General features: G+C 30.5%; 2 protein-coding genes and 1 long non-coding RNA gene across 5 annotated transcripts in view; 2 read left to right on the top strand and 1 right to left on the bottom strand.

Annotated features, from left to right (window-relative positions):
• LOC142318359 (uncharacterized) overlaps positions 1-5,865 on the bottom strand; it is a 32,027-nt gene extending 26,162 nt beyond the window's left edge. The window contains exon 1 of the long non-coding RNA XR_012754883.1: positions 5,687-5,865. This is a non-coding gene — a long non-coding RNA (uncharacterized LOC142318359). The remainder of the gene's footprint in view (positions 1-5,686) is intronic.
• LOC142334185 (serine protease inhibitor-like) overlaps positions 1-24,449 on the top strand; it is a 267,470-nt gene that overhangs the window by 215,439 nt on the left and 27,582 nt on the right. The gene's annotated exons all lie outside the window — the stretch shown is intronic.
• On the top strand, positions 6,731-23,254 carry LOC142334186 (serpin B11-like). Its single transcript, XM_075382003.1, has 4 exons — positions 6,731-7,082; positions 9,187-9,314; positions 17,944-18,126; positions 23,117-23,254. Exons 1-4 carry the CDS (start codon positions 7,058-7,060, stop codon positions 23,156-23,158), a joined length of 378 nt encoding a protein of 125 aa, XP_075238118.1. The 5' UTR covers positions 6,731-7,057; the 3' UTR covers positions 23,159-23,254.

The raw sequence follows: 24,449 nt of genomic DNA, 5'->3' as shown, positions 1-24,449 counted from the left end.
ACACTAATGTCTTTTTAATTACCATTTCTTCTATGTATTTTCGACTTCGGTTATTCATTTGTTAACTGTTTTTGGATTACAGTAAAAACGTTCAAATATTTTCTTAGTTAATATGTCCTCGTGCATCAGGATTAAGTGTCCATGAAACTTTATTCTTCTTTTTCCTTGAGAAATCGTATATGTTAGCTATCCATTTTCCTTGTTAATTCTTTCTATAAATTACAAAATATTTTTTTTTTAACTTCTTTTTCTATATCCCTCTTCTTCTTTAAGTCCAAGTAGTTTCTCAGAATGTTCCTTTCTTTCTAGTTCTTTTCTTTCTAGTTCATCTATTTTTCCTTTACTTGTTAAAAATAAACATTCTGTTTCATATAGGCATTCTCAGATTGAAAACCGTATTGTAATGTTTAAGTTTTGTTTTTATAGACATTTATTTTTTATTGTACATATCCTTCATCAGTCAAAATGCTATTCACCAGTTGAAATCAGTTGTAGTGCAGTTCCATTTAACTTGCTCTGGTTTTGTTAGCTTTTTTGTCAAGTCCATTTGTCTGAATTATTTCCCTACTATTTAAAATTTTCAATTGTAATGGTCTTTCCACATTTTGTATTTAAAAATCTTGGTGAAGTTTTTATATTGGTCATAAGTCTGGTTTTCTCAAAGGAAATTTGTGAACCAATTTTCCCCATTATTCTTTTAGTAAGTTTTGTTTGCTGTATCTACCAAAAAGATTGCTAAATAATTTGCAAATGGCTTATAATTATCAAGATTTTGTTTTTTTATATCCCAATTATATCTGTCTGCATATTTTTCTTCTAATTTCTTCTTACATTGTATATTCACTTTTCCCAAACAGTTTAATAGAACATCAGTCCTATTAAACTGTTTGAATAGTTTAATAGGACTCCTTCTCTGACTTCTCTTTTAATTAGAAAGATTTCTGAAATTTTATTCATAAATTGAATTTAACAATTTTTTTAAATCTTATCATCTCCCTCAAAATATTTCAAAACACCAAATTTTGATTTTCTGTCAAGTCATAAGCTTTCATAGTCTACAAAAACAATTACAATATTTTTTTTTCATTCTATATTTGATGAGTTAATTTTTTTTCTTTTTGTCACCTGTGTGCATGACAAATTGTTTAATTCAGATGGGTGAGGCAACAGGTAGCAATAAAGATGCTCATTTCATTGCCTATGTTTGATTTTGTGATGCTAAGTCAGCAGTAAAATATTTTTGAGCAAACCAATAGAATTCAAAGCACTAATTTCATCATTCTACGAAGGAAGGGGTAGCTTCTTGATCTTCCAGGAATATATCTTGATGCCGAGTCAAATATAACATTGGTTATAGCATCAACATCATTTTCGATAACACCAGTTGTTTCGGAGAGTATCATTTTGCAGAGAAGCTCGTCCAATCTGTCATATCAAACAACCATCTTTTGTGGATAGATATATTTTTGATAAGACATGAGTTGAAATTTGCACCGGGAAATGGTCACTTAAAAGTGCTGAACCTTGAAAGTGTACTTAGGTGCTAATGACGCACTTATAAATGCTAAATCTATGCAAGACATCAATCCGTCTCTGACTTTAAAATAAATTCCTGATTCGCTGTTTAGTATAACGAAGTTAGAATTTATAAGGATTTTTTCCAACCCTCTTTCCTTCCCTAGGGATCAATTTGATCCGATTCGCAAATAGGAATGTGTGCATTAAAGTGACTCATTAGTAGTATGGGTGAGGAAAACTGCGCAATAAATCGCATTATCTCACCAATCAAAATTTTCGGAAAATATATTCTCCAGATATTAATCTACAGCGGGCGCTTCATTCCGATTGCGACCGCTCATAGATTTTTGTTTATTTCAACCGCGTCAATGGCAGCTCCATTCAACGATAATATCCACGTTACTCCACCTCTAACTCTTATATTTAATGAGATTATTACACTCCCTCCCTAAAATGAATGACCACTTTACAGAAATAAAGGTTACCAAAATATTTATTTCAGTTATATTTATATGCAGTTGTTGTAATGAATTTATTATTTTTGTTGATGTTTATAGTAATAAATATCAACATTAAATAATAAACTTAAAAATTATATAAATTTATTAATAGCTTAGTTATTGTATATGTATTCATAGAACAGCTAAGTAATTTTTTTTTTTTTGCATTATTGACTAATATTCAATACTAATGTTTACTTTTTATTTTCAAAAACTGATTTAGTTCAGTTCTTTCCGCGGCCTGGTACAAATGGTATAATTGTTTCCTTCTGTAATGTGTGGCATGTTAGTTGTTTTTTTTTGTGAATAAATGAATTCATATGTTTTTGCATTGTTTATTAGTTATTTTTTTTTTTTTGCAATGGCAGAATTTAAAACCATAGTTAAGAATAAAAACACTCCGTAGTCAAGCTTGTAAAATGTTAATAATGTATACAATTGTATGAAGAAAGAATTTATGAAGTTAGGAAAATTAGATGATGACAAACATTTAATATGCACTCACAAATTGGAAGAAAGAATCACTGCAGCTTGTGGGATTTCAAGACCACAAGTCCAAAAACTCCGAAAAGAAAAGTAGGATCTTTTTAAATCTTAATCACAGTCGTGCTCATTCATCACACCAAAAATGTATAATTAACGTTCAAAACCAGTGAGTGGATTAGACAGTTTTGATCAAGGCGTTGTAAGAATGGTTAAAGAGTTTCACGCGAAGCATAATGAACTGCCTATATTAAATAAATTATGCAAAGAATGTAAAAAGAGTATTCAGTTTAAATGTTCTAGCAGCTATTCTGAAAGAGTTAGGGTACGTAAAACAACTGAAATAATAGTTAACTTTTGATTGAAATAGAAGACATCCGGTGGAAGAAGATAGAATATTTAAGAAAAATGACAGATTTCAGAAAGAAAATTCTTCAATTGTTTATTTGGACGAATCGTATATTTTAACGTCACATTCAACGACAAAATCGTGGTCATATGGTTGTGGTGCAGGAGTGAAAGTGTGATTAATAAAAGTAATCGATTAATCATAATCCACGCTGGAGGAAAAATAGGGTTTATTCCAACCGCGATGTTAACTTGGAAAAGCGGTTACTAAGGTCACAAAGTGGTCACGACAGCATCATCAAGAATTTCATGATGTGGGCATCTGAAAAATTAATTCCTGTTCTTTCTCCTCAGTCAGTGGTAATTATCGATAATGTGCCATTCCAATATTCACTTCTAGAGAAGCCCTGAATTCAAATGATAATAAAAGTGGCAAGACTAATTGTTAAAAAATAACAACATTCCGTTTAATAAAACAATTTTAAACCCACAATTGTGTCATAATTAAATCACATAGAAATTCAAAAATAAAATACCGTCTTGATGAACTGTTAAAAAAAAACAAGGTAATCAGGTTCTGCGACTTCTACCTTACCATTCCTATTCAAATCTGATCGAGATACTAAATCTGTTCAGAAAATAACCGAACATTTTTAATTACGTGCCAACGAGATATTTCGTGACGTGCGGTTGGCAACACTATGTTCCGCATAACCTTCTCTGTATCCACATGTTCGTGGATTGTTGATATCTCGTTTAGTTTTCGTGTTACTGTTATTTGAGTGCAATGAGTTTTAAGTGTTTTAGTAGCGATTTTTGTAATGTACGATTGGAATGGGGGCAACGATACAACGTAAAATTTTGCGTGAAACTGGGGAAAACTTTCACAGAAACGTTTCAACTTTTGAAACAAGCTTACAGAGACAATCCTCTGGTTTGTACGCAACGTTACAAATGATTTTCACGATTTAAAAGTGGTCGTCAGTCATTTGAAGATGATCCTTGACCAAAAGGCCTGCGATCTCAACTGATGACACCCACGTTCAGAAAATCAACTGTTTGGTGCATGTAAATCGCCGACTGACAGTCGGAGAACTTTCAGAAGAGGGTAGTATCTCAATTGGATCATGCCATGATATTTTGACTGAAAAATTGAACATGCATCGAGTTGCAGCAAAGGTTGTTCCTCGTTTGATGACCAGACAGCAAGTGTCTGGACACCAAGTGGACGGTTTGTCGGCAATTTCTTGGAAAGCCAATGACGATGAATGAAACATCCATGTAAAGGATCATAACGAGAAACAAACGTTCAATCATCACAATAGATTGACAAAGGATTTCCACGCCCCAAGAAAGCACGTTAGTCTCAATCCAATGTCAAAGTTGAAAATTATACATAAAAAAAAATTCCAAATATTGTGCAAAATAGAATTTTACAATAATAATTATACATTTATTTTAGTGTAATCACGGATACAATATACAGTCAAGCACTTGTTAAGATTTTTTTAGTTTAAAAATACTTTTAAAATAAAATTCTTTTTTTGCAATATTTATTTATTGAATAATTAATACTAATTACGTAATAATGAATTATAACTAATAAACAATGAAAGTGCTAATAAATTAAACGTGTATAAATAAAATAGACTATTATTGTGGTCCAATTAGATAGGTGTGAATCTTTTCAGGTTCAGTAGTAATGCAGTCTCGACCTTCTCCAACACAAGCTTTTATTTTCTTTGTACGCGTTGTACTGTGATGGTTGGAGTTCAATTAACTACTAAAAACACTAAAAGTATAACACAATTTTCTACCAACAGTACAGAATTCAACTATGCTTCTTACCTTAGTGTTTTTTTTTTTTCATTTAATAGCACTTTCTAGGGTTTTCCTCATCAGTTAATAATTTTTTTTATTTTTAAATTACACGTCAGACCCAAAACATAAACTTGTCAATAATATAAAAATACGTAGTCAAAAATAAAATATTCCATGTAGCCAGCCACACACAGTACTATAATAAAATTATTTAATTATTCAATTCAGATACAAATTTAAAAACATTAGAAATTGTAAAAGGATGTGATAAAAAATTAAACATTTTAGGGTACTTACGTATTAACGCCACCGTAGCTACAGCTTTATTTAAAAACAAAGTAGTCAATCGGATTTCGGTTTCTTCTCACAAATCTAATGGTGGCAGCTCTTTAAAGAAATTAGTACTGATATTCTCTTTATCAGAAAAAATGATTTTGAATTAAAAAGGAAAGTGTTTGGGTAGATAACAAGGCAGTCATTATTTTAGTCTCTTGATAAATTAATATTTTAAAAATCTATCTAAATGTTTTTTAGATTAGTAAGCATAGAATAGTATTGGTCACTGATTTTAATATTCAAAAAGTAGGTTGGAAAAGAGAAATCTGGATGTAAATATTTATTGTTATCCCAAAAGAAGGCCGAGTTTGTTTTGAATTTCTCGAAAACATGAATCTGACTCAGTAATTCATCGGTATATGATGAATTCAAGAGGTAAATCTATTCTGGTTGGTCACGCTGAATTGTAAGGGCACTGTTGTCTCAGGCAATGTAATCTCATGGTCTCAGGCACTACATGCCCCTCTGATTGTGACAGTATTTGATTCTTTGGATGTATACAATGATGGATGCTATATAGTACGCACGTTATGACTGTGGGGAATCTGGAGATTTTAAACGACTTTATAGACAATTACCAAAAAATAATATTTTAAAACTAAAATTTATTAATTAATTTTCGATAGCGGCTTTTGAATTGTGAATTATTTTGTAGTAAATTTGATATTTAATACATTTACCTTAAATAATTTTACTTTAAATAATCAATACAGCAGAAATGAACAATGAAGTATGGTTTTTTCTCCAAGTTTCAATCTCATTCTCCTTTGCTTACATTTTCACATAACTTACTGATAACTACTGAAAACAGTTTATCATGTTTCTAGGTACTTTTAATTTTTTTTTTTTTTAAATATCAGTTTCGACAAATTTGAAGAACTAAAAAGTATTGTTTTATTAGATATGGCTGCTACAATTTTTTTTTTAATCATAAATAAATAATTAGTATTAAAACTGTTTGATGTTTGTTTGTGGTTAACTAGAGGTCTATGGATGTGGGTGCAGAGTTCAAGTGTCAAAGATAACGTACATTACTATCATTGTAAGTGGCATTCTGTTGTGTATTATACTATGTTAATATAGGAAAAGTGGGTCCATCATCTTGTTTGTGCGTGTTCTGTTGAGAGTGATATATTCCTTCCGGTGGATATTTGTGGCTCCACCCCTTAGTTTACGATCCTATGGCTGGTATGCCATAAGTTACATACGCGAAGCTGTTTTGTTGAAAAGTTTGCAATGAAATTTATCATTATGGCTAGACTTCAAAAAATGGAGGAGGTTTCTGCATTCCAGAGTCTTACCCACACTTGGTAATAGACATAGACGTATTTTCAGTGTATTTATATTTCTAATTTTTATATAGACGCAGATTTATAGCCTTATGCGATTGTTGCGAACAATTTTTATTAATACGGGTACATTTTTTGTTGGCCTAAATATGTGTAAACTTCAATCGATTTTATGAAATCAGCTACATTAAGGCTTAACAGATTAATCGTAGTTGTTTCCAATTTAGTGACTACTTTAAAAAGTTAGAACTAAAAGAAATCGTAAAGTGGTTTTTAAAAATACTTTAATATATTTTTTGATGATGGATTTTAAATTTGTTTTTTTATTTTATCTGAAGAAATAAATATTTTTATTACCATTATTTTATTTTACGTTATGTCCTGTAATATATATGCTATTGTTATTTATTAAAAAACAATATTACTCATATAGCTGGTTCATCTTTAGTTTAACTGATCAAACAACATAACATACTGATAAATATGACAGTATTAGGTCATATTTTGATGCTCTAAGTCCAGCTGACCCAAAGAGGATTAAATGTATTCATTTTTATTGATCTAGAAGATTAGTTAATAAATGGAACTTCTGTGCGTATTTTCCCTAATGAGTGAAACTTATGTTATAACCAAGGTTACAAAATAATTCTAGGTCAGAGGTTATCATATTAATGTTTATAAAAACAAATATTCCTGACAGAGAGTGTAAGCATTATCTAGTGTTTAAAGATTCGAATCGCCGAATGTAAAGTATACTTAAAGATGATTTTTCTTCCTACTGTTTACGGTCAGTCAAATTAATTAATATCTGATCTCTAATGTAAAATTAGCATAGAGATTTTTAATTTCCTTTATCATATTTTATTTATTGAAGTATTTTATTTATAGAGCTAAGTTTACAAATTACTTTGTACTAGGAATTCATTCTTAACAGACAACTGCCGAGTATGGACAAATCCGAGTTACTAATGTCTAAGTCCGAGTTTTGTAATCTAAATCTCTTGATGCATTGTTTTTTTAATAAAAAACTGCAAACGACGGACACTTGAACAAAAATTATAGTTTTATAATTAATTGTATATTATTTCTTGGTATATATTATCTTTTTCCCCTTAGGTTTATTTATTTCATTTTATTTATGTGCAAGCTTGTTCCGTTTTTGGAGAGTAAACGATACGAGTTATTCTGTATCGTAATACGCATAATAGATAGTTTTTGGTCTTTGTACATGATTTTTTTATTCAATTACATACGGTTCCTATAGCACAGATATCAAATTAAAATGTTTTCATAGATTAAGATTCTTACAGAAATCGTGATTTCTTAAGTTACAACGTAGAAACAAAAAAGAATATTAATTGAAATCAGAGGAGATTTTAAGATTTTATATCATTCTCTAAATAACAAAATAAACAGAATATTAGCTAGGAATTAGCAGACTATATTACGGTGACTGGATTCACCGATGACTGAGGACCCTTACGAGATCTAACACGTTGTGACTGTAAAGGGATTACTAGAATAGAAAATAAAATCCGATTATGAGATGGCGGAAGGCTTATTTTTTTATTAAGGAAAACATTATTGTATTGCTCATTAAAGATAGCAAAAACATACAAAGTTATTTTACTTTAATAATTTATTAAATAATGGTTATTGAACAAAAGCTTTATTAAGATTATAGTTTTTAAGTTATGTAAAAGTGAAACAATTGACTGACTGAATAATGAATAAATATTTGTAAACCTACTGTTACGCACAACAATCTGTTATTCTCAATCTGGTAGAAGCTAAAATTCGGTCGGAAAAACAAGTAAATGAAAAATCATTTTACTGTACTGTCTTGTATTTACCTTAATATTATACATATTTGTGTAGTTGATAAGTCTTCTTGTTTACTTATTCGTTATATTAAAATTTATTTCTTCTTGTTTACTAATTCGTTATATTAAAATTTATTTCTTCTTGTTTACTAATTCGTTATATTAAAATTTATTTGCAAAATAAATTTTATTATATAAGTGATTTTATATCACACCAAAGTTTATCATAAACTATAACAAAATGTTTTTACTGGCTACCTCTTAACAGACGGCATATTTTCTACCTTTACGTTATATTATCTGGAGGTTTCACTGAAGCAAGTCATAATTGCTTTCTGTAAGAGTAAAAAAATTCCCTGTAAAACCATTCCCCGTGTTGAACGAGTAATGTATCATCTTTAAGGTCGAATATTATCTGCATTTTGATGGGCTAGACGCGCTGATATCTAAATGTGTGTTTAGATCAATGAAAAAGGAATCGGAAGAACACTTTTTTCTCACTTTATCTAATAAGCGAGGCATGAGATACTTAATATTTTTTTTTTTAATTTTTATCATTTTTGGGACAGACTTGTGAATCATTTAAGTCATCTACTACGGAACTTATTACAAAAACATTTATCACTATTTTGTGCTCTTTAGAATCAATATTAAAAATCAGAAAATTTACTATTTTCTGAAATTATTCCAAAAATGTAATTTGTTTTGGAAAAACTTAATATAGGCCTAGCTGTAAAAATTATTCTGCAGTTCAATAAAAAGAAACCAACTGTAAAACAAAAGTTAAGCGGTAATTTGCACAAAAATATCAGCTGACTGCTGATATTATAATTTTATATTATAATTTTTTTTACGAGAAGCCTCATTATTACAATATGTGAATCTAGTATATTTAAATGTTTAGTTTCATCAGAATAAAATAATTATAAGTCTGAAGAATCACCTAAAATTATTATTGGGTATTCTGAATGTAACTGGGTATGTGAATGTGACTCTGAGCATGTATGCACTTACCATTACTTAATAATAGTTATTTAATAATTACCAAAGTGTTTAAATTTTTTTCAGTCATTGTATTGGCCGTCATACTGCAGCTAGAATTTTGTAGCAGTAGTGCTTCACAAGATAATAATTTGAAAAATAAATATGAAGTTATTAAACAGTCAAATGGACCATTCTGCGATAGCTTTTTGAAAGTAAGAAGGAAGAATTTTTTTTTATTTATAACCCGCTCTTGACCAGTCATGAATAATTTATTCTCATTGCACCTTAAGTGACATATTTTATTTACTTGGAAAATGTGTAAATATTTATAAAAATTAATATATATGACCTACTTTTTAAATATTTGGAAATGTGGTTCCAGAAATTTTTAGAATTCTGTTTCATGTATTTGGTAGAAATACATTTTCAAAATTTTAGAAGAAGAATAAATTACTTTTATAAAGGTTAAAAACCCATTTATTCAAGGTGATTTATAACAATGATTCCATTGAAAAAAATAAAGTTGGTTTGCTATGAGTTGTCACAAAAAATAAATAAATAATCTTCGTTCACTCCTTCTTCTTGCTGGATCGTGTTAGTGTTCAATTTCCGATTCCATTATCTCAGTTAATAATTTATTCCGATTTATATCTTTCTCATCATCATAATTCTTTGTTTCCTTGTTTTGACAAAAAAATTCCGTTTATATTTATTAAATATGTTTAAATTTATTTCATTAATGATCTCTTTGTAAAAAAGAGAATCGGTTAGATCTTTTAATGCTATTATAACCGATTATATAATATTGCAGATTATATAGTTTCAGATTTGTATTTTGAAAAATTGACAATTTGAAATTGACATGTGTCGAATTGATTAAAATTACGTGATAAAGCATTGTATACTTTACTGATTTCGATAGGAATATTAATAACTTTTCTTTTTTTTGACTAATTATTTTCTGTTTGATTTTGCATAAAACGTAAAATCGGTGACACAATTTATTCTTCCAACTCTGAGAGAGATTCTGCATTTTCTTTCAAATTATGATGTTTCATGCCGACTGAAGAATTTTTTCAGCTTTTTCATTTTACTCGTATGACACTAGTTGCATACATAACGTGATAAATTCACCATATGTTGAAAAAACTTTCCTCGAACAAATCTGAGCGCTTTGGTATTTTAGAAATTATTTTAGTGATCCAGATCGTTTTTACTTTTACTATGTGATATTTATATAAAAAAATTATGCTAACACAAACAATGTTTTATAAAATCTATGTAAAATTTTATTAAAAAAAATTACTAGCACTCATTTGCTTTCTTAATTTGTCTCATGGTATCTTTCTTTCTTTGTTTCTTTTTTTGTTAATCTTTTTAGATCAAAATACTATTTAATACAACTATTTTTATTATTATTGTTATATTTTTTTAATCGTTTGATGGCTTCATTGTTATAGTATTTCTTAGCAATTGTTTTCTATTAAAAATCAAGAGATTTCTAAATTTTTTTTTAATACAATTAGCATTGCGTTGTTTTTCTTTTCTGCAAACTCTTATAATTTTCTAAGCGTATGAATTTAAAGTTGATTTTTCATTTTTGTTGAGCTGCATAAAAACCTTTACAGTCTTGAACTTTATCCTTAGTTTCTGATTTCTCTTTCTCCATATATTCTGGGCTTTCTTTTAGTTTCCGTACTCAAGTTCTTGTTTGTGCCTTCTAAATTTTTTTGAGAAAACTTTCCCTATATTTTCGTTATTCGATTTCTTGTTATTGTCCTTTCTTTATCTACATATTTACAACTTTCTCTAAGTTTCCATACTAGAGCAGTACTTATTTTTTTAATTTTTTACTCGTCAGTTTGGTCATATTCATTGTTTGTTTTTTATTTATTCCAAAACTAACAATTTAAAGCTGAGAGGCTATCCTCGAATATTATCTCAATAATTAACTATTTGCTGTGAGAACTCCTTTTTTTATTTAATCTTTCGTTTTCTTTGAAATACTTGTTTATTTTTTTCTAGCATTTCTTTCTTTTTTTCGTCGGTTTTTTTCTTAATTACGAGATTTCATATAAAATTGTTAATTGTTTTAAATTTTATATATTTATTTTATAAATAATAATTTAAAGGTGAACAAGTGAGTTAACATTAATTGTAAATTGACTAACTTATTAACTATAGTTACATAATCTTAATAACTATTGTTTATATCTGTGTAATTTACAGCTAATAACCTATTATAATTACTTACATTTAAAGTGATGCACCGATTCACGTTTCTTATATTATTGGAAATTAAATATCTAATATACATATTTGAGTAGAATGGTGAAAAATTAGATTTTCAACAACTATTTTAAGTACATAATATTAAGGATTAGTTATTATTTTCCAATCGCTTTCCAAGATTGAATTCTACAGGCTGTTTCTAAATGATCTGGCCAAGCTTTACTACATAAAGAAACTACATTTATTGCACCAGGGTTTAAGTCATATATATAAATTTGTTTTTGATAATTAAAAAGACGTTTGTTTGAAAATAGTTTATTAAAATAGATTTCTTTGTTAGAAATTTTGAAAACTCGACTTTTTGAAAAAAGTAATATCTTTTCCTCTACTTGAGTACTATCATTATGACATACGGAATGAAAATCGACGAATGAAAATTTCTCTGAGAGGGAAAAATAAAAAATTCATTGAAAAAATATCAAAAATTAAATTCTACTATTATTTAATTTTGATAAATTGTATAAATTTTCATAACTTATACTAATATAAAACCGTTTTGTTTTTTTAATTTTTCTTGAGACTCTCATAATCAATAAAAAAAAACATGTCATAGCTCGCAACTATTCGTAAAGAACAATTACATTTTTTATACTATGGCGCAAAAAAACCGATTTCACTAGTCATTTCTGACATATTAGTCTACATTTTTTCCAAGAGGTTTCATGCACTTATTTTGAAGTCAAGGGTGAAGCAAAAACTATATGAAATAAATACTACTACATTCGGCCCCCTATATCACGATGTAAAACATCGCTAGAACTTTTAAAACAGTATGTAGAAATCAATTTCTAAAGCTGTTTTCAAAAATTATTTACTAAATCCGTTATTTGAAATTACAACCTAAGATCGATTATCATGTTACACTTTATAATAAATTGATTTGATATATTTTAATCATGAATAGTAAAGTCGTTAATATTTAAAAATAATATGGGTATTCATAATAAAAAATCTGTCAAGGAAGAAGCCAGGGAGGATATGCAACTTTTGATCGGTTTTTTTTACTATTTTACTCTTTAAAATAAACGCGTTGCTTATACTTTAACGAGGGAAATGACGATTTTAACGAGAATGATGAATGAAATAATCGATAAAAAAATGCCGGACCCTTGATTGGAATCGAACCGGAGACCAAATGATCTAGAAGATAGCACTTGGTCGTTTAATATGTACATAAATATATGTTCAAATAATTACCAGTAACGCATTATGAATGTTTATTTATTTATTTTTTTGTATTTTTACATGTTAATTTATTATTTTTTGTATATTTATTTATTTTTTTATAAATTTGGACTTCAGCAACTTCTATTTTTTATTTTGTGATATTATTCTGATCATGACTTTACTACAGGTACAGTTTCCCTTAATCCTTTCAGGTAAATGTTAGCAAGGTTCATTTTTACTTTCCCGGCTACAGGGATATAAAAATATGCTGCTATATCAGCTACAGCTACAACAGGAAAGTGTACAGTGCAATACAGTTTAGGAAGTATCTAAAAAAGATTGATCTTTTTTTAAGTTTTGTCAATTAAGGAGACATTAAAAAAAGGTTTAACAAAAAAAAAATTATTAATCTACAAATATATAACATATAGTAATCTACAAAAAAAAACCACATTTATTTCAATGCTCCCCCACGTTCAAAAAATCTATTTCTGACAGACGGACGTTTGTGGTATATACGTATGAATGGTTGACCTGTATTTGGTCTTAAAACTCTGGACCCTGTTGACCGACTGTCTTCAAACATGATACACATACTACCTTAGGAGGAAAGAATGTATTCAATTTTTGCAAAATTTGGAAAAAGCGGGCTTTTGGCGGGAATAAAATTTCAAATTTTTACTGGGGCACTTTAGCAAAAACATTCTTCTTACAGAAGTTTTTTTTAATTAAGATCACAAATTATAAAAAAACTTTATTCAATATTCACCCCCTCCAAAACATTTTTTTTTTTCTAGCTATATATTGTGACAGAAAATGAGTTAATGGAGTTTTTTTTAACCATTTTCTACATCAATAGACCATTAGAGAAATTTTTTGCTCATTACAATCGAATGGTCTGTGTTATCAAAAATATTTTTTTTAATCTAAAATTACCAAAACTCATCCCCTTCCTACAAAATTACAACTTTGTTTATTTAGAATTATGGCCATATCTTTGTATTTAAAAAAAAATATTAAAACGTTCTTTTTTTTATCGATTATCATCACTTAGGGATTCATGTTGTTAAAAATTAATTTTACCTGAATGCCTGCCCTTGACTATGGAAGCCCTCAAATGAGAAAAAACCTTTTCGCAATTTCAAATTTTTAGTGCTCAAAACGTATTTTTTAAGCAACAAAGTCAATAAAATATCTTAATACCTATCCCTTGATAAGACTTTAAAATGAATTTGATGCAACAGAAAGCCCAATATATAAAACAATAAGCATAATATACAAATAGAGCTTAAAATAATTGAATTGAAAAAATTAATAGCATAACTTGACCTGTGTAGTCGGGAAACTTATGCAATTCATTACCGGGTTTTTTACCTGTGCAACAGCGCATCTATCCATTTTTTATGTGATATAACGGTTGTACAAAAAAGAATATTGGGGTTTTCATTTTTGTAATATCGCTTGGGTAAGGTAAACTTGTTGATCTAAGACTAGAATAAAAGTGCAAAAAGGACAGTTTTAGTGCCTCGCATGGCCGTAGATTGATACACTGTCTTTCTGCTTGACAGTGCCACTACCAAAGATGGGGAATCCTGAAAAAAGCCCTCTGCGTTTTGCAGTTTGTGAACTGTGAATCTATAGTTACAGTTTCATCGTGCATTCCGTAGAAAGTTTAATCATGGTTTTGCAAACGACAATATTTGTCGATAGCATAATTAGTTTGTAACGATCAGATAGCTTCGTAAAGTGAAGAGTACCAAGAGTGTATGAAGAAAATTATTATGTCAGATATTCTGCGTAGTCTTAAAAATCACTTAGGAAGGCCTGCCGCGAACTACTACTGTCATTGATGGCGTGTGGAATATTTAAAGAAAACGCTTAAATTTGGATCCAAATCGTTTACAACTGTTACAGTCTTTATAACCTACCGACTGCGCTGGGCGTGCTGACTTCCCAATCGAAATGTTGACCTTCTTGATCGTATTGTGGTTAGTATGAGTTAGCATTCAGCAACAGCAACAGTAATAATTGAAGAACATAAGAAAGAAGCTGTAATAAGAAAAGGAGTTCGACAAGGATGTTCCCTATCCCCGTTACTTTTTAATCTTTACATGAAACTAGCAGTTAATGATATTAAACAACAATTTAGATTCAGAGTAACAGTATAAGGTGAAAAGATAAGGATGATACGGTTTGCTGATGATATAGTAATTCTAGCTGAGAGTAAAAAGGATTTAGAAGAAACAATGAACGGCATGGATGAAGTCCTACGCAAGAACTACCGCATGAAAATAAACAAGAACAAAACGAAAATAATGAAATGTAGTCGAAATAACAAAGATGGACCATTGAATGTGATAACAGGAGGAAAAAATATTATGGAGGTAGAAGAATTTTGTTATTTGGGAAGTAGAATTACTAAAGATGGACGAAGCAGGAGCTATATAAAATGCCGAATAATACAGGCGAAATGAGCCATCAGTCAGAAATATAATTTGTTTACATCAAAAATAAATTTAAATGTCAGGAAAAGTTTTTTGAAAGTATATGTTTGGAGTGTCGCTTTATATGGAAGTGAAACTTGGACGATCGGAGTATCTGAGAAGAAAAGATTAGAAGCTTTTGAAATGCGGTGCTATAGGAGAATGTTAAAAATCAGACGGGTGGATAAAGTGACAAATGAAGAGGTGTTGCGGCAATTATATGAAGAAAGAAGCATTTGGAAAAATATAGCTAAAAGAAGAGACTTATAGGTCACGTATTAAGGCAGCTTGGAATAGTCGCTTTAATATTGGAGTAACAGGTAGAAGGAAAAAATTGTGTAGGCAGGCCACGTTTGGAATATGTAAAACAAATTGTTAGGGATGTAGGATGTACGGGGTATACTAAAATGAAACGAATAGCACTAGATAGGGAATCTTGGAGAGCTGCATCAAACCAGTCAAATAACTGAAGACAAAAGAAAGAGACTTAGCAACTGCAACTACGTTTTCACTAGATGGATTCAGCACCCATCTTTTCGAGAAATCATTTTTATCTTCTGTAAAATACTCCGACAACTGAAGTTTTAGCTCACGCAAATGCATCTTCATGCCATCCTAACTGTGGTGAATAACACGGTCTTCTTCATCCAAAGTTTTCTCAATATAACTGGAAGTGAGTGGATACATATAAAAATTTTTGCTTTAAAGGCAAATAATCCAAACATTAAACTTCTTAATGAAAGCGTGAAATTTATGTCTTTAATAAAATGTTTTTCGCGTCCTTGTAAATTCACATTCATGTCGTTTAAACACAAAAATACATCATCTAAGTAACGCAACAGCAACATACTCTGTGTATGCTCATTATTCAGTAAAAACAGAATTTGTTTATCCTGAAAAATATTATTAATTCATCTTGCAATTCCAGTAACCGGATTAACACTTTCTCTCGCGATAACCATCTTACTTCTACGGAAAAGAAGAGATTTTTTTCTTTTCACCCATTTCATCCTATTGTTTAGCAAATATCCTATTCTTTAACGGTCGACTTTAAAAAGATTAACCATTTTTACAGCTTTCCAAAGAATTTGAGGATTTCCGGCATATTTTTTTTATGGCAGGAACATATCTGTGAAGAAAGCAGTGCGTCCATTCCGCTCTTGGTGTAAGACAATCTTTTCATTTTTTCAGAAATCCTATTCTTTCCTGCATACTGCAATACATTTCGTTCAATCTATGTTATAGCTTTTATTAGCCTCTTAAAACCATCAAAAAGGCATTGTCCTATTGCATCACCAGGTATTGATTTGCAAAACAACATATTCTCTTCGATTGATTTGTCCCTATCGCATTCATATCTCACAAACCATAAGAACTGAGAAATGTTTGCTACATCTGCTGATTCATCAAATTGAAATCTAAAATATTCACTTCAACTCATATACTGAATATCTGATCGCAAACATCGGCAGTCATGTCATCAATTCGCCTTGATACTGTATCGTTAGAAAGCGAAAAAAAAACAGTTATACCGTTTGACCACACACTAAAAAATCGTTACCTCAATTATTGTTTTCCGTGAAACTACGCTTTTAAAACTTAAAGGCACCAGACACACTCTTCACAAACTGACATTCTGTAAATTCCTTACGCCTCTTTTATACCGATGAAAGCGCAATGTGATTAAACGTATCATATGCACGTTCGAAGATGACGTTCTCACAGGATTTATTATGCAAGCACACCAAATTATATGGGACACGTACATATCAAGTTGGAACCTGTAATTTGCTCATGTTTGTGCACTTGATACATACATGTTCATACCCGTCGTTATCAACCCAGCTAAATAATTTTAACAAGGTTTCATTGGGTTGGGGTCGCAAAATATTCATTATATATTTTTTTACGTTTTGGGGATCGTGGAGCTGAAAAGGTTGAGAATTACTGCTCTAGTTTAAAGTATGAGACGATCTGTACATCGATTGGATGTTTGCCGCGTGACGTAAGGTCACATTGAACACTTTTAGAGAAAAATTGTAAAAGTTATTCATTTATTTCATTTGTGATTATTTCTGTAAGTCAATATTAAGAGACATTAAACAGTTTTAAAAACCCGTCATTTTTTTGTAAATTCTGTATAATGTGCCGACCAAATAAAATTAGTTTTTTTTTTTGACTGATAAAAATGATGTAAAATGTTGTAAAAATTAAATGTTTATGCATTTCATAAACATTCAGGATGTCTACCTGTAAACTTACATTGTCACGAGTTGATAGTGAGAATATTATGTTTTTATTAAAATAGTTTTTATTGATAATTATTTTATAAGTTTTTATTTAGTGAGAATATTAAGTTTTTTATTATGTTTTAAAAAACATAATATTATGTTAAAATTATTATTTTAACAAATAATAAGTCTATAATTATTATTTAAAAACACAAATATTATGTTTTATTATGTTTTTTTTATTAAGTTTTAAGTTTTTATAATGCTGTCACCCGCAATAAGATATAATTCTTACTTGCTGCTAGCTTCCTTGCATTAGTGTGTAACGTTTACAGCTCATTTACGTTGCAGTTCCTAAATGATTATACTGATTTTCATGAAGACAAGATTTGCGATTGTTTTTCCTAACAATCTTGCATGTTTCACTGAGTAACACTACTTGATAAAACGTTAAAAGCAAAATTTATGAATCCTCTGTAGTCGAGCCCAGTGAATGTAAAACAAAACCAGAAATCATAACGTATGTGTCTTTCTCTTCTTTCATAGTAACTAATTTATTTACAATACTATTAATATGGATCTTTTCACAATTAGTAAAAAATATGTTATAATTTTTTATCACAGTTATTTTGAATATTACTTGCTAATGATTTGTTTTTCATTTGCAGGCAGTTAGTAGTTCAAAGAATGAAAATGTATTAATCAGCCCTTTGAGTTTGCATTATGCTCTTAGTGCCTTGTTTCTAGGAAGCTTTGGACAAACACGTACAGAACTTAGAAAAATATTACACCTTCCAAATAATGAAAATGTAATTAAAGCGGCATTCAAAGAATTTACTGGTTTATTAAAGGTAAAGTATCCATGGTCAGTTTTTTATTTATTATATGGAGTATTTAGAAAATCACTGAGCGCTGTGTTTAAGTACCTAAGATTTACGGGAGATTATTTATCTAAGCATAAAGTATAGTGTTTTTTTTTCTTTTTTCTTGATACTTTAATTTAATAAAAATTGTTGTGGTAATTAGATTCAAATTTAGTTTTTTAAAACTAAGTTCTTTTTTCAAATAATTCAATATTCTTAAATGTCTATTATAAAATTTTGAAAATTCTACAGTACAAAACTGTTATTACTTCTTGTTAGTTTGTATCTGGTCAATAATTTTTAATTTTATAATTTTGATAAGTTGACTACAAAGCATGTTGATGTACAAATTTTTAGGTTGCATTCAAGTCTACATATTCTTAAGATATTCATATATGTGTACATTAATAAAATTTCGAGACCATTGATGTAAATATGAATTATTTACTTCTCATTCTGATAGCAATATAGTGTTATTATATCAGTAATATCTATCATACATAAAAAAAAATCCCTTTCGGCACGCCGGAAGGCGAAGGTAGATTTCACCGGTGTTAAGTATCTTAGGTAGGGAATAAAAACGATTTCCACCTTAAAGTTAAGAAAAACTTCATATTTACTCAATACGACAATGGATGCATGTGAAAAAAATTTCTCATGATTAGCATACGACAAGTCCAATCTTCTTGCAATTCCAGCAATATTTTCCTCATCCTTTGCCGTAAGGTTAGTCATATCAAAAATTGTTTCAGACAAAAGTTTTAGGTAATGTTTAGAGAACTAACAAACACTTTAAACCGATTCGATACTGTATTTATTAAGGAAGGTACGATATTTTTTGTCTTTAAAATCCCATTTTTTCCACTCCCTGGGCCAATAGTTGGTGATACATAAAATCTTTAATTAATAAGTTTTTAAGCCCTTACCCAAATAGTATGAACTTTAAACGAATTCGATATTTTACTTACTAAGAAAGTTATAGAGATATTTATTTTTTCGAAAAAGCCCCCCCCCCCCCCATTTCCACCCCATGGTCCGATTTTTCCTCGCATTATCGGGTCGGCGTCGGTCGTCTTTCGCCGGCGCGGCCGAGGTGGTTCTCCCCGAACGATCCCACGCTCAACCGGCTTCTGCTGCTGAGTCCGTCGGCCAGCGGTTAAAGCTCGCCGAATTAGAGTGGATAGGTAGCGTCCACGTCCAGCGGCTCCCTCGGCGGGCCGGCCAGACCTGCTGCTCCGGCGGGGATGTTGGCATCCGCCAGGAGACTTCTGTCTTCTTCTTCTTCTTCTTGGTCTTCTCTAGGTGGTGGTCGACGATGAATTAAAAATTCACTCTCGTGCACGTTCTTTTATTGGACCCTGAGAGTGGTGGAGCCGCAGCACCGCTATGGTGGGAGAACTGCGCGGTCATCTGCGCGACGGGGGTGTCGCGTACCAGCGTATACATATGCTGTGCTCTTGCTGACATCTGAGCTGCTACCGTTGTCGTCCGTCGATATTAAGTCAGGCATACATGTGGTAACAATATATAATATATATATATATATAGACTTTTGAACTGACGGTGGTTTTGGGATCTGAAGGATGTGAAACGCGAAGATATGTCGAAATTTTCCGGAAGTTGAATGATGGTACCCATTACAATAGGTAGTTTTTTATGAAATCTACCTAAAATAAGGAGGCCACATAAAAGTGATTAGAAATACTATAGCGTTCCTTGATAAAAGCAGTAAGTATTATAGTAGCTACAGTTCAGTATACTCTGCAGTCTGCTAGTAAACTTTATAAGTGTCTGCCCACCTTAGTGTATTATTCCATTGGATCTGAAATTCCAATGGACAACCGGGATATATTCTGTAGCCTTCGCATGAAATGGTTAAAACTCATAAAATGAATTCGCTTTCTCAAACATGCTTAGGCTCCTATCTTTATTTAAATTAACAATTTTGTTTACTACAAAATATCTAACTTTGTAATATTCAGTATTTTTATAGTTGGCTCACCATCGTACACGAATCACATCTTATCCATTGGAACCAAGGCAATTTATTCAAATAAATCGGTAGGAAGTTCTTGTGATGAAAGGAAACATGGAGAGATCAGTGAATCGCCCGTAATAAAAACCTAAGTATTTGATGAAAATGATTGGACGAGGAATTGTTTGTGCTCAAGGATGGTTATTGTGAAACCTGAACTTTTCATTTTTGTTGAATCCAGCTTCATGAGTGAAGGTTTTTGCGGTAAGATTTTGCGGATTATGTGTCAATATTTAGTGAAAGTACCTCAAAAAAATTCTCGTTTCAGCAGATGGTAATCTCATTAATCGCTTGTACTCGTAATACGTGATACGGATACATCAGTTGGATGCGGTGCAGGAGAAAGCAATATGTGTACTATGGTTTCATGAAAACAGATCTGTTATTACTACTCGTAGACGTCTCGTTTAGAGTATTACCGTGATCTTCCTAAGAAAGACTATATTAAACGTTGATATCAGCAGCTTAAGAAAGTGTAGTAGACAAAAAAGGTGCTGACAGACTTTCCGTCTTCGAGGAAGTTGTGGATCGAGTAGAGAACATTTTCAGAAAGGCCCGGGTAAATCTACTCGTTATGCGAGTTTAGAACTGAGAATACCGCAATCGACAATCGTGAAGGTTCTACACAAACGCCTAAAACTTCCGCATACAAAATACAGTTGGTGCATGTAGTTGAAGGAGATGGATGATAAACCACACTGTGGATACTCTTGATAAAGTAGACGAAATAATGCATTTCTAGAAAAAGTAATCTTCTCTGACGAAGCTACCTTCCGTATGTCTGGTCACGTTAACCGTCATAACTGTCGAAATTTTGGTAGCGAAAACCCCATACCGTTCAACAAAGGCAACGTGATAGCCTGAAAATTAACATTCGGTGTGTATTGACTGCTTATGTAGTTATCGAACCATTCTTCGCCGATCCAACAGTTACTAGTACGTATTATCTAAACATGTTACAGGAGTATGCAAAACAAATTTTACATCGACGACCCAACGTTTACTTCCAAGAAGGCGCATCACCACACTGGAGTTTACATGTTAGGGAGTATCTACATGAACAGTTTCCTCAAGTTGTATTGACCGTGTTGGACCAATCCCCTGGCCACCAATCCCCAGACGTTACGCCACTCGTTTTCTTTCCTTGGGGGTTTGTCAAAGACAGAGTGTACGCAACGAAGGTTTTCATCATCAATGAACAAGAAAAATCGAAGATGTAATTAATGTAATAACTCCAGATATTTTTTGTAATGTGTGGCTTGAAATTGAATATCTTCGATATTTTACCCACCACAAAAGGTGCTCATGTGGAACTTGTTTGAAGTTAATAAGTGATGTAAACAAAACTGTTTGAAATGCCCTATTCAGCGATAAAATGTGCATGCAAGTAGTACATTGCTTTTTTATTTTCTTATTAACACCAAGTGCTCTGCATAATTTACATTCATCCACTAGTTCCCTACAATTTGCGCCTAATCTTAGCATCTAGTAATTCGTTCCAAACGTGAGGATAGTGCGGTAACTAATTCTATATAACAAAGATAAAGTCAACTGTTTTTCAAGACTTTTCCCTTGATAGTGTTATTGCTGTTTTCAGTCACAATGTTGTTTTTAGCATCATCTTTCTCTTCAAAAACAAATAACAGTTTCTTCATCTTTTTTTCTTATTTCTTTTTTCCTCATAAACAAAAAACTAGTTTGAAACCTTCTCAGCTATTGAAAGTGTATTCAGTCATAATCAAGTAGAGAATGAATTTTATTGATACGTTGTAATTATCTCTCTCTCTCTCTCTCTCTCTCTCTCTCTTCTCCCTTCCCCTTATCTCTTTAAACCGTACAATTATAATAAAGTTAACTGTAATTGGTAAGTTTGTTAATACTTAATATTACTTAAAATTATTTTAGAGAATAGCTAGAATATTTTCTGCTTACATGTATACAATAGTTTTTCCAATTTATTATATAAACAGGGAAAAATAACCTAACATCCTAATTAATCCAAAAAACCAACCAGATAGATAAAAAAAATTAACCTAAAAAATCTAACTTACCTTATATTATTTCCCAAGTAGCAAGCTACAGTTTTTTAAGAGTAGCAAGCTAAGATTTTTTACACGTAAAATCTTTTAAAAATTAAATTACGTTATCAAAACGTGTAATTACTATAATGTCAGTTCAACTATTATATTTTTTCTTTTAATATTTGAGCATTCCTCAGTTTTACGTGATTTAGTATAATTATTACTTTTATTAATACAAATATTAACATAACTGATAAAAATTATACTCCACCCGAAGCATGAATAAACTGTACAGATTAACAATTTTACCTAAGTGTCATGATTGATCTTTAAATTATTTTTATTAGTATTTTATTATTATTCGTATTATAACTACTGTTATTATTACGATTATTTGAAAACAAACTATTGTAAATCTATAAAATTTTATAAATCTTTTTTTAATAAAAATATAACATTTTAAAAAAAATTCAACATTTAATCAGAATTTCATCATTTCAATGGATATTTGAAATATTTCTATTTCTACTTCTATGACTTTCAGACTAGCAAAGCATCCATTAATCTTTCATTGAAAATGTTAGTGGGTTAGAGCGGAACCTAAAAAAAAGATACTACAGCATATTTTTATGATCTCTAATTTGCAGTAATGAATTCGGTTCAAAATAACAATCTGAAAATATAACACAAATAAATTTTGAGTAAACAAACTTACATTTTTCTAACATAATTCCATGATAAATCTGCCTATAAACTTTGATTCCTTCATTTTTGTTATATTTAGCTGCTTAATTAAATCTACTACTAGCACAGGAAATGGGTGAAAGAATCTGATATTAAATTGTTTTTTCTATATAAAAATTGTATCTTGTTTGTGAAGTCTTTAACAATTAATTACTCTCCTAATTTTTTTTTGTTTTAGGTTAATAAAAATGTAAAAATAGGAACAACATTTTTTTCTTGATGAAGAATTTCCAATTGTAGGCAGTTTTCAGAATGATTTGAGAAGTAATTTTGATGCTAGTGTTGAAACTCTTGACTTTAAAAATGGATCAGAAGATTCTCGACTGATGATCAATAACTTTGTGAAAAATAAAACCAACAATTTAATACACGACTTATTTGGAAAAGGTAAATTATGATTTATTTTCATCATATTACAATTTGATTTTAAATTCTGACAAAAGTATTGACTGCATAATAGTTTTGTTTCACAACTTTACCACCTAAAGTTACATTATCATAAAATGTGGTAAAATGTGTGAAAATAAATTTTTACTTAAAAGTAAAATGATCTCTTTACTTTTAAGTTATAAAAATAATAAGATTATAAGGCTGTTTCTAAATAAATTAAATTCTTTTAAAACTTATTCTTCTTCTTCTTCCATCACACTGTAGGCGATTCACCTGTTCCAGTTTAAAAGGGTTTCTTGGCTGTCCCACACTTCTTTTGTCCTTCAGTAAATAGTATATTATTTCCTTGGGAACCTTCCATCTACCATCCTATTAACATGGTCCTTCCACCTCTCCCTATTCTCTACTATTGTGTATTGTGTAGCACAAGGATAGAACATTTAACTCTCTTCTGATATCCTCATTCCTAAAACAATCTTGTCTAGTGCACCCCTTTACCAAACACAGGTATCTCATTTCGGCTGCCTGAATTTTACTGAGCTGTCTCTTTGATAAGACCTAACCCTCAGAGCCATACAGAGTACGAGCAGCCATCACTATATAAAACTTCATTTGAGTCTCATTCAATGTTCTCCTTATTGTTCCACAAATGACTTGAAATATAGAGATCTTCTTATCAGAATCTCTATCATTCTTGTAAGAAACATCACAGCCTAGGTAATTAAAATGAGACACCTGTTCAAGAATCTTATCTCCGAGAACGATTTTTGATTTAACAGGAAACTTTCCGAGAAATGCCATGACTTTGTCAGGGATATATTCATATTATACTGAGAGCTTAAACCATTCAGATAGAAGAACAAAGCCCTCTGCCAATCATATTCTGTTATTTGAAGGATTACCTGATCATCCACAAATAAGATTTTATTGATGGATACATCAGGGTTTATTTGTATCCCTTTGCTTATTGAACTCTTCCATTTTCTACACATCTCATCTATATATATATATATATATGCATATTAAACAAAGAGGGAGAAAGAGGACAACCCTGCCATACACCTCTATTTATCACAACCTCCTCAGTCACCCGCCCACCACAGACAATTACTACTGATGTC

This window comes from Lycorma delicatula, chromosome 1 (assembly GCF_047948215.1).
Source record: "Lycorma delicatula isolate Av1 chromosome 1, ASM4794821v1, whole genome shotgun sequence".
Lineage (NCBI taxonomy): Eukaryota > Metazoa > Arthropoda > Insecta > Hemiptera > Fulgoridae > Lycorma > Lycorma delicatula.
Note: the sequence above shows the minus strand (reverse complement) of the source record. Positions and strands in the feature narration are given on the sequence as shown.